At 43.4% G+C, this 14844-nt stretch overlaps 1 protein-coding gene across 1 annotated transcript in view; it reads right to left on the bottom strand.

Moving 5' to 3' along the window:
• Positions 1-14787, bottom strand: part of TTC39C (tetratricopeptide repeat domain 39C) — a 41764-nt gene extending 26977 nt beyond the window's left edge. Inside the window, exon 1 of the mRNA XM_082234826.1 lies at positions 14434-14787. Coding sequence (XP_082090952.1) covers positions 14434-14570 — 137 coding nt within the window. The 5' untranslated portion in view covers positions 14571-14787. The remainder of the gene's footprint in view (positions 1-14433) is intronic.
• Between the last annotated feature and the right edge of the window lie 57 nt (positions 14788-14844).

The following is a 14844-nucleotide window of genomic DNA, read 5'->3' as shown; positions in this document are numbered from 1 at the left end:
ATTAAGTTCTTAAACCGAGGTACTACTGTATATGAATTTAGTGCAGCAAGGAAAAGTTCTAGTCTGCAAGCCAACTGACAAATAATAACAAGAGAAGGAATCAGGTTTGCAGGCAGATGTTTCTTTGACATTTCCACCTGAAATCACACTGCTATGAAGGATCAAGCTTTATTTTTGACAAAACAGTGGCTTGCTTCATTAATGGTATGATCGGCTACAATGAAAATTCCAAAAATATCCAAAGTTCTCCTAAAGAACAAATTTCCAGAATAACCCCATATAGAGAGCATTACCATTTTTATCCTGAACACTAAAACACATGGCTAATGAGGGAAGGACCCCTATTTTCCAACAGCTGGTATTATAAGGCACAGGTGACAATAGAGAGTTCCATCAGGCTACATAATTTCTATGACACAGAGCTAACAACCCTTAAACTCCTTCTTTCTACGTATACCCAGAGGTACAGCTAGATAATTTGGGACCTTGGACTTAACTCTCTTGGAGTGCCTTTCAGTTGATCACAGTCACTCTAAAAAGTACTCATCACTTAAATTTATTTGCCTTAAATTGCCTTTTATAGTCATTGCAGAACTACATCTCAAAACTAGATAGCCCTTCTAATCTTAGCTTGGTGATTTGAAGTTATCATGCTGACAGCTAATAAGACAAACTGATTTCAGTATAACCAAAATATGGAAGGAATGAACTGGAAGTGTTGCATACATTAAGTAAATTTAAACAGTAAATTACATACTTTCTACTCAGGCATGAACAAAATATTTAATTGCCACAAAGTTAAGAAAAATTAACTGTTTCCCAGGAAACATAAATCTATTCCACAAGAGACCACATGAATTTTAATTAGCTGCCAGCAATAACAAGTCCCCCCCCCCCCCGGAACTTAATTAGGACACAAAATAATCAGATGAACAAAAGAAATGCCTGAAAGGTCATCCTTCGTTACTTCATCTCTCTCTCCCCACACACACACACCCTATGCAAATTCATATACCCAAATTAGGTATAGAATGTACCTAAATCTAAACTTTCAGATAATCTTGGGAGGAAGGGGAGGTTGCAAAAGGGAAAACAGACAGATAGAAACTACTGTTTCGCAGCCATTTTCAACAGAACTGTCAACTTTGGCCTGATCATGGCACTCAGCAGCTAGATTTTACTCTATGCCAAATTTCAGATGCTTTGGACAAATGACCTGGAGCTTATTAGCATTCAGCACTTATAATTGATTAATGCCCTTTGATTCCTTCACTGAGCCTGTATAATTTAAACATAATTCAGAGTGAAATGGAATTCAGTTAGCATGCTACTGCAGAAACTCGTTAACTGACCCTTACATGTATGTGCTACTTCATTTAAGATGTACTGTATATGACTGGCACATCATACAATGACCACTGTGCTTTCCCTTCAACTGTCTTCATTTCATCCAATTCCACAACTGGTTTCTGCTCTAAAACAGCTATCTTTTTCTGTCTCGTTTCAATGTGTGGAGTTCAATGTTGCACTATGACAAACATTCCATCTGTGCAAGCATTTCAGCTCACCAGACAGCACAATCCTTCCTCTCTCCTCCCATGTGCTCTTCTGTAGGTTCTCCAACCCCACCCAGAGCCATGGGGAGGAGAGAGGAGAATAGCTCCACTCCCCAAGCGGAAGACTTTGCACTCAGGTTCTGCTGATGGAGCTGTTGTCCAGCGGATCTTTAAAAGAGAAAGAAAAAGCATGCCTCCCGTCAGTTATTTTTTCCACAGCTACGAGCAGGGTTTGGGGAAAAGCAGCTCATATTAATATCTTTATCTTTTCCAGCCTTTTGATGGTTTTCGTTCAACACTATTTTCTTGATAAGGCTGCATGCCTTTGAACTACAGATCTCCATAATGGGATTTACTGGCTAGAAAAGAGAGCAATTCCATATTGGTTAATCCTCTCCTGAAAGGTGGGGGCACATGAGGGATGAAAAGAAAACACTAATACAATATAAGAAACACTAGAATATTAAAGTAATGGTATTCTTACTACACATTTTTACAAACATTGGAAAGCTATTTGGAAACAGGCAGCTTTCCATCATGCTTAAACAATCTCTGTAGAATTGGGCAAATAACAAAACAACCTACAAGTAGAACCTGCAACAATTTTTTGCAGTGCTCTTGCTCATTTTCCCACCCATTTTCCAGGGCACTCCATTTCACTTCCACTCCTTCCAACCCACCTATCTTTTTTGCCCCCTTAGCAGAAGTATTGAGTTTACAGAAGTACAAAAATTCCCCAGAGGCAGGATAGGGACCACTAATACCTCTCTCTTTTTTCTCTGTGGCCCCTTTTTGGCTAAAAACATGTTGCCACTCCCTAGAAGAGTTTGCTTTAACAGTGAAGAATGCTATTCCAGGTTTGTTTGGGGTTCTTTTTATTTTATTTTATTTATGAAACATTTCCTACAAAGCACCTCAGAGATTTCACGTTGCAATAAAAACACACATAAAAGGACGTATATAAATACAACTGCAATGTAATACATGTACTGACTAGAATAGGTCTCCACATAGAGGGCTTGCTGAAAGTGTTTCGTCTATAAAAAGAAACTCCTGCATCTTACGCTTACCGTATTTTTCGTCCCATAGGATGCTCCGTCCCATAGGACACACCCAGTTTTTTGGGGGGGAAATAAAGGAATTTTTTCCCCTTTATTTCCCCCCCAAAACCAGGTCGGGGAAACCGAACCAGGTCGAGGAACAGTGGGATGGCGGCGCTGCGCCTCCTTGCTGTCCCCCGAGCTTGTGAGGCTTGCCGATGTCTGTCCAGCGCGTGGGGCGCTCTGCTTCAGGGCGCCCCTCGCACCGGGTGGCAGGCTGCTATCCACAGCATAGGGAGCAGATGTCTGTCCAGCATGCGGGGCGCTATGCTTCAGGGTGCCCCGCACGCCAGGCTGCTATCCACAGCGTGGGGAGCCCTGCATGGGAACTCCCGCAGGGCTCCAACACACTGCGGATGTCTGCCGGCGCCAGGGGCGCTCTGCTGCAGGGCGCTCTTCGCGCCGGGCGGCAGGCTGCTATCCGCACGCTGCGGATGTCTGTCTGGCGTGCGGGGAGCTCTGCTTCAGGGCGCCCGCGCGCCGGGCGACAGGCTGCTATCCGCAGCCTAGACATCCCTGCGGGACCTCCCGCAGGGCTGCGTAGACTGCGGATGTGTTCCCGAAGCGGCGGGCGCTCTGCTTTCAGCGCACCCGGCGCTCTGGGAAGCAGGCTGCTATCCGCAGCCTAGACAGCCCTGCGGGACCTCCTGCAGGGCTGCCTAGGCCGCGGATGTCTTCCTGAAGCCTGGAGAGCGAGAGGGGTCGGTGCGCACCGACCCTTCTCACTCTCCAAGCTTCAGCTAAAGCCTGCATTCGCCCCATAGGACGCACCCAGATTTCCCCTTCATTTTTGGAGGGGGAAAAGTGCGTCCTATGGGGCGAAAAATACGGTATTTTCCTTACATGATCGTAGCTTTGCATGGGTGGGGAGAAATAAATGAATATATGGAGAACGGAGGAAGCCCACTTGCCATTTATTTGGCAGAAAGCTGTGATCATGGGCATACTTGGCTTTGGGAAGGCGGTGTGAGGGCTCTGGACTACAGCTGCAGTTGGCAATAGTCTTTTATCAACAGATGTCAAAAGCTTTTTAAAAGACATCAAAGCCTTTTAAAAAAGGAGAGCTGCCATGACCCTCAGCCTGTTCCACAATTTACACGATAACCACAACTTATACTTATCTGAGGGAGTCTTCTCCTTCCATCCTCTTCCCCCATTTCCTCTACATAATGACCAGACTTGATCACCAACTATTTTCAGAGCCCTTCAATGAACAGGAGCACCCCATTAATTCCAAAAGGGAAAGCACACTTATGCAAGCAATCTCATGTGTGCAAATAATGCTTTCTTTGTTGAAATTAATGGTTCTAGCATAAAACAGCAGCAAATTTTCATGTAAGAACTGGACTCATTCAGTAACCAATATTGCTGCTACTACAATTCTTTAAATTGTACCAAATGTTTATTTTACACTCTGTTCATTTCATTTTTCATTACATTACATTCTGTTCTCAAAGTTACAGCTCACTAACACAGAACAAAAACCAGAACAACCCTTTCAATCTTTATAGAGGACAGAACTCAAATTAGGTATTTGTTGGATATAAGCAAGCAAGGAGATTGGTGTACTAGCTTCTTGGCAGAAACAATAAGTTCAGAGGGCTAGCAAAGAAGCTGTACACTGAAAAATCCAAAAGGTATGAATTAATTAAGGGTACAATCCAACTACAATTGAGCTCTGGGAAGAGAGCGAGCTCTAGCTGCAACACAGAACAATGATCTATTAGTAACACAGGTGTTTTCGAGCACAATTTGAAGTGTTGCTGCTGACCTTTAAAGCCATAAACAGCCTCGCCCCTGTATACCTGAAGGAGCATCTCCACCCCCTTCGTTCAGCTTAGACACTGAGGTCCAGTTCTGACGGCCTTCTGGCGGTTCCCTCATTACGAGAAGCGAAGCTACAGGGAACCAGGCAGAGGGCCTTTTCGGTGGTGGCGCCCGCCCTGTGGAATGCCCTCCCATTGGATGTCAAGGTGATGGACAACTACCTGACATTCAGAAGACATCTTAAGGCGGCCCTATTCAGGGAAGCTTTTAATGTATGATATTTTAGTGTTTTTTGGTTTCTGTGGAAGCCGCCCAGAGTGGCTGGGGAAACCCAGCCAGATGGGCGGGGTACAAATAATAAATTATTATTATTATTATTATTATGGTGATGAGTTAGTAAATTCTTGTTCATTTTTATAACTGTCAGTTTCCATTTAATCTTCCTAACTATTTTTGCATCCGCTGACACTCTTAATTTGCTTTCTTACTCTCATATCTTCTCTTTTCATTATTACTCTGACCCCCAGCAACCATGTTAATGCTACTTTTCACTCTTACACCAATCAACATCACTAAATTTGAGTCCTCTTCTTCTTTTATAAAGCCATCCATCTTCAGCTCCTTGACGGCATGCATCCCCTCAACCCCCATTTCAACCACACAAAATTATTCTCTGATCTGTACATTCTCCATCGGGATATGGAGCTGTTTACTCACTTTGTTGGCAATGACAGTGACAGTGAAAGAAACAGATGCTGTACAGTTAAGATGCAATACTGAGCAATGACAGGAATAAAAAGGGGGATGCAATTTTGGAGAGAATAATGGAGGTAAGAAAAGAATATCTGTCAGGAATTAAAAGGTGTGAAAGACAAAAAGCAGAGCCAGGTGTGTTTCTGTCACTGCTAGGAGACTCTGAGGGAGTGAGGGAGTGGCACTAGATAGCTCAGGTGGGAAGAGCCAGACACTCAAAACTACTTTAATTGAATGTTTCAATTACTTCTACACTTGTTTTGATGCCCAACTACAATTTAACAAACCTTTTTACATTATTGCATTGCCCCAAACTGTCCACTATTTCAGTCAATTTAGAAGAGGCTTAAAGCTTTGATACACCTGACATGACACTGAGAAATTTCCTATGAACATGTACTTTAAGTGACTGTTCTACACAAGTGGGGTTAATGGACTAGTCCTAGTTCTGACAGGCAGCAACCTTGGTCCCAACTCTCAGAAGTCTCTCCCTGTTACATCACCAAAGGTCCTCACCCATATGTTCAAGCTTCCCAGAGTGGGAGGGAATTAACTTCAAGGTTACAAGCCTCTCAGGCCAGAAGTGGCTGAAAAAACTAGAGGAGAAGCAGTAATCGACTAGCTCAGACAAAATCACATCTCACAACAAGGGGTGACATTTTTTCCAAGTAGTCAATACTGTTATGAGTTGGGGGGTCACTCTGAATGATACATTGGGTCTCCTCCAAACCTGTAATTCTGTGCCTGTGAAGATAGAATGAGTAAGATGAAGCCTGCCAAACCAGTTCCTTTGTCAAGGTAATAGCTTTGGCTAACCAGTTAAGTAAGGTAAAGGTAAAGGACCCCGGGATGGTGAAGTCCAGTCCAATTCAACTATGGGGTGCAGCGCTCATCTACACTTTTCAGGCCAAGGGAGCTGGTGTTTGTCCACAGACAGCTTTCCGGGACATGTGACCAGCATGACTAAACCGCTTCTGGTGCACGGAACACCGTGATGAGTGCCAGAGCACACGAAGAAGGAAAGCCACTCTCCATTTATTTATTGCCCCCACCAACCTGCAACCACAGGCTTACCCAACTTTGGGAAAGCAGTATAAGGACTCTGGCAGAATCCCAGAGCCCTCACGGTGTCATCCCAAAGCCGGGTAAACAATTACTAGGCTTTGGGAAGGAAACAGGAGGACTCTAGGACCCTGTGAGAGGCTTTGCACCTTAAGCTGGGCAAGCTGCTCACTACTTTGCAGAGGGGGGGCAGTTCTGTGGGTTCCTGGCTTTACGCCATTTTGCTTATATTCGTGATGGCCAGGAACCCAACCCACCACGTAACATGTGAGTTAGCTGTACTGCTATTTGCCATATGCAAAGAGGTCGCTCAGTTGCCATCCCACCTCACTTGGTTAGATGCCATGCCATCCTAGGATAGAGTACAATGAGTCAAGCGGTGTATAGGTATGTGAAAGTGCTGTGTGAGGGTTTTGAGTGATGCTGAAAGCTGGGGACAGAGAAACATGTCTTGCTCTGAGCTGGACTTGAGACTCCCCTGGAAAACTAATGGGGAAGCAGGATCTGTTGAGGGTGTTAATGTTGTGAACCCCTTCATCTAAACATTAGGAAGAACTTCCTGACAGTAAGAGCTGTTCGACAGTGGAATTTGCTGCCAAGGAGTGTGGTGGAGTCTCCTTCTTTGGAGGTCTTTAAGCAGAGGCTTGACAACCATATGTCAGGAGTGCTCTGATGGTGTTTCCTGCTTGGCAGGGGGTTGGACTCGATGGCCCTTGTGGTCTCTTCCAACTCTATGATTCTATTCTATGATTCATCTTACGTTCAGGTGCATATATGTGTAAATATAAAATGATATATCCTTAAGACATCACACTCACCACTGACCATTCCAACCCTGGGTAAGTGCACCCCTGGAAGCTCTTGAAGCTTACAGACTGGGGTACGATGCTATATATAGCAAGAAAGAATTACAACAATTATTATACCATTTGACTTGCAGTATTCTATATTCTTCATAAATCATCTCTTTCCTTGGGTACAATTTTTTCTATTCAGAAGATAAGTCAGAAAGCTCCAGGCAAAAACCACAAATAAATAAATAGGAGAGCTGGATTCTAGGAAAACTTTTCTGTGAAATCTGCTTTGTGTCCTATCTTCCATGCAGCAACACAATTAGCAAATGCTGGACGTGATTAATACTTTCCATAATTTCCGTTACAACTAGCTGAGAGTAGGCAGCAACTAACGGCAGCCACCCCCAAGTCATCTTTTGATTTCCCTTTCCAATTACTAGATCGTGGTTTGCATTAACACCGATTGGATCATCTATTCAAATAAGATGCTATTTGCAACACTCTGAAGCAGTGGCTGAAACTCTTTAATTTCAGAGGAGAAAACTGAGACATCATTTCTTTCTGCCACCATTTCTTCCTGTTAGCTGGGCTCTTCTAGTTTCTACCTCTGAGGTCCACAGAATAGAGGAGAAGGTTGTTTGACCTATATTCATAGTGCTGGTAGAGTTATACCACATGTTTTTTCTTAACTAAGATCAACTGAAGGATTCCAAATTCCCATTGGTATATACAGTACTTTACTATCCACTTATCTAAATATCACAATAATTTTGGAACACATATGCCACTTCCCACATCTCAGCTGTTATTGCTTCCTAAAGTCTGTCCTAGAAGTTAAGGAAAGGATACACAGACATACACATACGTTCATGAGTCAAACTTTGATGTGACAAAGATATCTGATATGTTCCTGATTTGTGAGTAGACAGGTATACCAATTATCAGCAGCAGCACTCCTGTGACTGATTATTAGTAATGGTTTATGCAAATAATTTAGATGTTTTACTTGAAATTGACAGGAAGCATAATTATGCTGTTATAGTTGTTCTAAAACCACATATACCAGTTTAAGATCAGATTAGTTTCCTCAAATGAACAAATTAATATGAAATAAAAGGTGAAACAGCTATTTAGACTTAACTCTGCAAAGCAACTTCCTCAGATAATAAGATAATGATTCCCCCCCCCCTTTTTTTGAAGTACAGGATTCTTGGAGTGTTAAAAAAAAGAAGAAGCACTGATTTTGATGCAGATTCAAAGTCTGTCAAACCTGCATCCCATCCAGCTGGCACTGCTGTGCACCAGGTGTTCAATACCCAGCTGTGTTTACACCTCTTCCACGGTAAAAGTCAGGACACAAGTCAAATATCTGCCAGGATACAAAATGCACATTTGCCCCTCTAAAGAAAAAAATATTACTCTTTCATACTTCAACCTGCCTAGAGCTCAGTCTTTGCATAATGAAGATCACAGGAGAATAATTACACGAACGGGTCTCATTTTTTAAAATCTTAAGAAATCTATTTTGTGCAATAGAAACAGCAGAAATGGAATGCAATGTATGATTTTTCTAGAGGATTTTTTTGGCTTGCTAGAAAACATTTGCTGAGCAGCTCTATTCTTAGTAGAGCTTCTTCTAGTAGTTGGTATGCTTTATACACACGTATTCAGTACAATATGAGGCCAAAACAACATCCCCCAAGTAAATTGAGGCCAAAAGAAGTCATGGTTTGTTCCCCCATACACTCCCAGTCCCGTAGCATCCCTTGCACCCATTCTTCCCAGTCCCATTACAATTTTGTAAAGCTGGTATACTATTTATAACTTGGCACTGAAAGTTTGATGGGGGGGCATGTAGGAGGGCATACTTATACATATTTTGCCTGCAAGACCAACCACTGAGACTAAAACGTAAAACAACATAAACTATATTAATATAAAGAGATTCAGTCAGCAGCAGTCATGAGATCACCGATAAAATCAGATTCCATTCTTCTTCTTTGGCAATCACTCGTAGCAGAGTAAGATTGTCTTCCATAAACATGGTTTTAACAATGAATCCGTAAGTGACTGTGGAGGCCAATTCTGGATCCACGCATCCTTTCACAGTGGGGACATTGGTTTCCGGGTGGGAGTTGATCACAGATGAGATCAGCAATAAAATCAGATTCCATTAAACTAGCTAGAAAGAGAACTTTCATTTCTGTCTAAAAGCTGCAATGATAAGCCCTCGACAAACTGAAGTAGCGAGTTCTAAACTGAATAAAACCAATAAAGACATTTCCTTTTTGAGATAATTGTTAAAATCTGAATGGGGTGGTTCTGAAGACAAAAAATGTTTTCTGCAAGAATGTTTGATCAATTTCAAGGTCCCTCTAGCGCAGCAGCTTTACTGAAGCTGAGCAGGTTGCTAGTGCCTGAATGAGAGGTCACCTAGGAACCCAATATATATTGACTTGAGTTATATATTTCATCCCTCTTGGATTATGTATGTAACAAACAAAGTAAGTGATGCAGGAAGGCTGACAAGTGTATTTTTGCTGGTTCATGCACTACAAAGAGGAACAGGAAGGACTAAGCATAAATTTAACAATTTTATGCTGAAATAAATCTCAAGGACTTCAGCAGAAAACACTTCCAAGTGAATGTTGTAGAATTAGGGCATAAGGATATAAGTTCTTCACATTTTACCAAACTTTAAATGTACCAAAACTTACTTTGGCTAACAAAAGTATCTATGAAATTGTACACTGGGAAAACAAAAACATACTGAAGGGGGTGAAATGGGGAAGGGAAAAAAGTCAACTAAGCAGATAATCTGCTCTGCTGAACTGAAATAAAAGAGTGTAATAGAAGATGACAGTACTCTTCCCCCAAATGCTTGCAGGATGCAAGGAAATGCTCTCATTAAGAAGATACACAGCATTTGTGCTTAAGCTTCTCTCTCTTCAGCAGAATCTAGGTGGAATAAAGAGAGCTACACTGATGTGATCTTAGTCATGCTAAGAGGAAGACTTGCTGTGAAAGACTGGAGAGTGAACTGGGAGGGGGGAAATTGGCTCATACAGGATGTAGAGATGGCACTGTAGCTTATGTGGGTGGCAAATGGCTGATCACAGGCCTGCTTACCTAGGTGCAACAGGAGCACTAAACAGGGCTTGCAGGGAAGGACAGGCACTATCAGTAAGCAGAAGCAACAAAGCTTCCTCAGAGCAAAATAGGGCAGACGTTAAGCATGACTGGAGATTCCAGAGACAATACTTTGAGACAGCCATCATATTAGGGAACTGGCAGGGGAATCAGCATCAGCTAAATCAATGTGAGACAAACGGTCACCAAAGCAAGATTAGCAAGCAACCTTATGAGAATTATTTCTTCATTTCAAGAAATTAGTCCCAACTCTAGAAGCACTGAGGTCATAACAGCCTCCCCCACTCCTGCTCCGGTGTCTCAAACACAGAGAAATGCATTTCTGTGATCAATGAATGGACTTGAAGTACCTGATGCAAAACTGTCTACAAAGCCAGAAGAGAGGGTGCCTGGGAATACAATTCCTTAAGAGGCAGAGAAGGCCAAATACAAGTGTAATAATAAATACTACTTCAAATTATGAGAAACCACACTGAAAACTGGTTTGACAGAGGACAGGAGACCCAAGCTGTTGCCAGTCAACTTTTGAGTGAGGTAGGGATGAAGAGAATGGAATTCAGGAAAGCGTCATATATGAACAAGGTAGGGTGGGAGAAAACAGGTATAAGGGTAAAGTGTTAGAAGGTGGTTAATGATCACCAGCAGTGGCATCTCCTTGAATAGTAATACTGCTAGCTAGGTTGGCAGTTCAAAAGCACACCAGTGAAAGTAGATAACTAGGTACCACTGCAACAGGAAGGTAAACAGCGTTTCTATGCGCTCTGGCTCCTGTCACGGTGTTCCGTTGCACCATAAGCCGTTTAGTCATGCTGGCCACATGACCCGGAAAGCTGTCTGTGGGCAAACACTGGCTCCCTCGGTCTGAAAAGTGAGATGAGTACCGCACCCCATAGGCGCCTTTGACTGAACTTAACCATCTAGGGGTCATTTACCTTTTACCTACCTAATACTGCTAGCTAAATGAATTGTAGAAGGTACCACTGAGTGCCTAGTTAATGTTTTCTAGACACTGGTGGTGCTCATTGGTGAATGGGACAGGGGGTAGAGAATTCAAACAAGGTCAAATGCAGCTGTTTTCCTGACCAGGATTAGCAGTACAGCAGTATTTGAGCAAGTATTAAGTTCCTCATTTTCACCACTGAATCATCTCCCATATATACAAAAATACGTGTGTGCGTGCACACGTGGGGAGTGAATTTTTGTGTGGCAGTACTCACAGGTATGGAAGACAAGCATCTCTCTTTTTGCTGCCCCTGGCAGCCATCTTGTGCTGGCACTCACAGCTAGTATACTGATATAATATACCAGCTCATTTTTTACACCACCACCACTATACACACACAGGCTTCCAGGACATGTTGCATGACTACCAGGCAGCTTGGAAGTAATAGGAGCAAACTCCTAGGGGCTGAGGGGTCTTTGCCACGCCAATAAAATATTTGAGGGGGCTGGGCCCCTCCAAAGTTGATGGGCATTTCCATTCAGATTGTGTGCATGCACCATGTCATGTGATTGATTTTGCAGGTCGGGGTTTACCTGCCCCCCTCCAAATATTTTATTCAAGTTGGCACCCCTGCTGGAAGTTTCTACCAATTCCCATTTTATAAGTTAAATATTAGGGAGCAGCTATCCCTGAAGCCCAACAGATATTTCGCAGTGGGGAGACAAGTAAACTGGGATGAATGTAAGAAACGCAGACAAGGAAATAAAATAAATATGTAATTGTGATGTGAAGTCTAACCTTAGCTGTCAAATTTTCCCTTTTTTAAAGGGAAATTCCCTTATTCCGAATAGGAGTCCTCGCAAGAAAAGGGAAAAGTTGACAGCTATGAGTCTAACAATTTGTGGGCAGGTCATGAGGTATCCAGAGTCACTGGAAAGTTCACGCAACAAGGCAAAGTAAGGGAGATAACTGTAAGCAAACAAATAGGCACCAGTGGCTGTAGTGAGAGAAGAACTAATTGATTCCCAGCAGGAAAATGTTTTGGAAAGATTGAAACAAAGGCCACCATGCAGAATTTCAATTTTATTGTGAAGGGGGTCATCATACTGATGTCAAAGTGGTACCCAGGAGTATTATTGCAATCTACTTCATTTAGCACTTATTCCAGAGGTCTATAAAATTGATTAAATTTTATATTAAACTGTTGGGGAGGAATATAAAAACTAATGAGAGTGGAGGAAAAACTACTGAAATAAAACCAACAACTACTGAATGTGTGAGGTAACACAGCATAGTGAAAGTACCCAAGACAAGGGAGGGAGGAACCATAAAAAGACTCTTATTTGTTTGTGGGGAAGAGAAGTTATGTGGCTTATACTGTACTGAAATACCGATATCCACCTGGCTGTTACATACAGCTTCTACATTACAGTAGTACATTTCTCTAGAATTGTCATCTTTTCTTCACACCATTTTCATAGAAGATCCAGTTTGGTTGACAAATCAAATATAGAGTGATTTTAGCTTTCGCATGTTTCTCACACTCAAGTTGTATCACTTTTTAAATTACAATTTAAACCCAAATGCATTACCAGACAACACTAGTGTGGACAAGCAAAGTGCTACTAAGGTTTTTCAGAACACCTATACCTTTAATTAGAAGTACCCTGCTTGCAGGTTCTGTCCCTTCATTACTTCCTGCCAAGCATACACAGCTCTTGTTCCTAGAAATAATTGTCAAGAGTACTTTAATTAGTTCTTTTCCCTCACTGTTTTCTTTATTTCCCCCCTTTATTTTATGTAAAATTGAAAAGAGAATTATGAGAGGAAATCACTGATTAAAGTCCCTATCAGAACTGATAATAAGGGACAACTAAGTGAAGCTGCTGAAGCAATAATTAAGAAGTTATTTATCAGTAATCCCACTGCTACACTCAATAGGAGCCAAAAAAAGGATCAAAGCATTCAAGTAGGAAGCTTTGGAAGAGACCTTTGCTTATGAATATATATTACAGAAAGACTGTAGTCAAGGGAATAGCATTGCTGGGTAATAGACGAAGTGCAGTCTTCATTTTAATTCTGCTTCCCACTGACTTCAGTGTGACTGAGGCGTTACTTTTCTGTAGAGCTCTGATGTGGAAGTAACATTAGTTGTAGTCAGTGCACAACTTTCCCCCCACATATATCATTACCAGGATAAGACCAGCCACCACAAAGCAGCACACTGGGCACATTTCACCAAAGAATTGCCACTGTGCAGTCTCTATAAAATCTAGTGGTTTTTATACAATCCCCCACATATACTGTATATGAATGAAGTTCTATCAGCAGCAGTGTTAGGTGAATGGTGTCCAATGCCTTCCTGGACAGAAGAAGCAACCCCCTTTCCACCACTGCTTAACCACAGTTTAGAGATCAGTCCCAGGATCTGCTTTTAATGCCAATGCTCAGGTCTGAAGCCCGTGAAGTTATTAAGCATCTTCAAGTATGTGCAGAGTGGCTTCTTTCTTTCACCACTAACCACAGTTGATTGCCATATGTATCTGGGTATAAGCATTCAAAGAAAGATACAGGACACTGAGGAAAAAATTGAAAATACAGTGGCCTGAGAAAAGAAGAGATCAGTTCATGATCTGGAAGTGGTTAGCCCTCAATGTATAAAACCATTCTGCCATTCAGCCAGATTAGCTGAAGCAAGTTTCAATAGACACCTGCTGAAAAAAAGGTGCATTAGGTGACACAGGGTGTGACTGCAGTGAAAGGTATTGCTCCAAATAGGAATTAAGGCACAATTGGAAGGTGTGATCTTGTTCAGCAGGAGATGCAATAAAAGCGAAAGACGTCATTTATTTAATTTGGTATGTGGGCAACCCTTCCACATATGTGGGTGATACATACAGGAAGAGCAAATCCCTCTGAACATGCTCAAGGCTATTACCTCACACATCCCAGGGCCAAGTGCAGGCATTAAAAAACAAGCTCAAGGATGAGCACCAGCGAGGGCCGAGTTCTAGGTGCAGCAGCGAGGGCAGCAACGCCAAGCACAACAAAGGGAGAAGGACAAGTGGCGCACATTGCTAGGGTGGCAAGGGAGAGAGGAGCAGGTGGAGGGCTTCTGGCGGGCGAGCCTCCATGCACCCGAGGGCAACCCCAACGGTTATCATTCCAAAAAAAGAAAAGCTGGCCGGGGGGGCGGCGGCTTAAATTTAGGCTGGAGATCCGTCCCTCCTCACGTGCCCCCAGTTTAGACTGCAAGGTCCTTGGGGGGCCAGAGAGAGAGAGAGAGAGGGAGGGAGGATGGCGGGTACCTGTATTTCTTGAAGAGCTGGTCGGACTCCCGGAAGCCGTTGTTGAGCAGCATGTTGATGCCGGCCAGCGCCAGCTCGGAGTCCTCGAGGGGCAGCGGCGCCTCGCCGGTGCCGCCGTCCTGCTCGGAGCCGGCCATGGCAATGGGCAGGTGGGAGACCCGCCCAGCAGGCTCCGTCGTCGTCCTCCTCCGCCTCCTCCTGCACGGGCGCCGGCAAGCGGAGAGGCTGGGCTAGCGCAGAGGGATATAAAGACGCGCAAACAAAGCCGAGCCTCGTTCCCTTCGCCCTTCGCGGCCCCTCCTCCCTCAGCGGCAACCGCCCGCTCTCCCCTTCGCCGGCCCGACGCGAGTAGCGCAACCGGTTAGCTAAGGCGACTCCGCAGCCCTCGGAGCGAGGGCTTGCCGCTGGCGC

This window comes from Podarcis vaucheri, assembly GCF_965113315.1.
Source record: "Podarcis vaucheri genome assembly, chromosome: 8".
Lineage (NCBI taxonomy): Eukaryota > Metazoa > Chordata > Lepidosauria > Squamata > Lacertidae > Podarcis > Podarcis vaucheri.
This window is presented reverse-complemented; position numbering and strand designations above follow the sequence as displayed.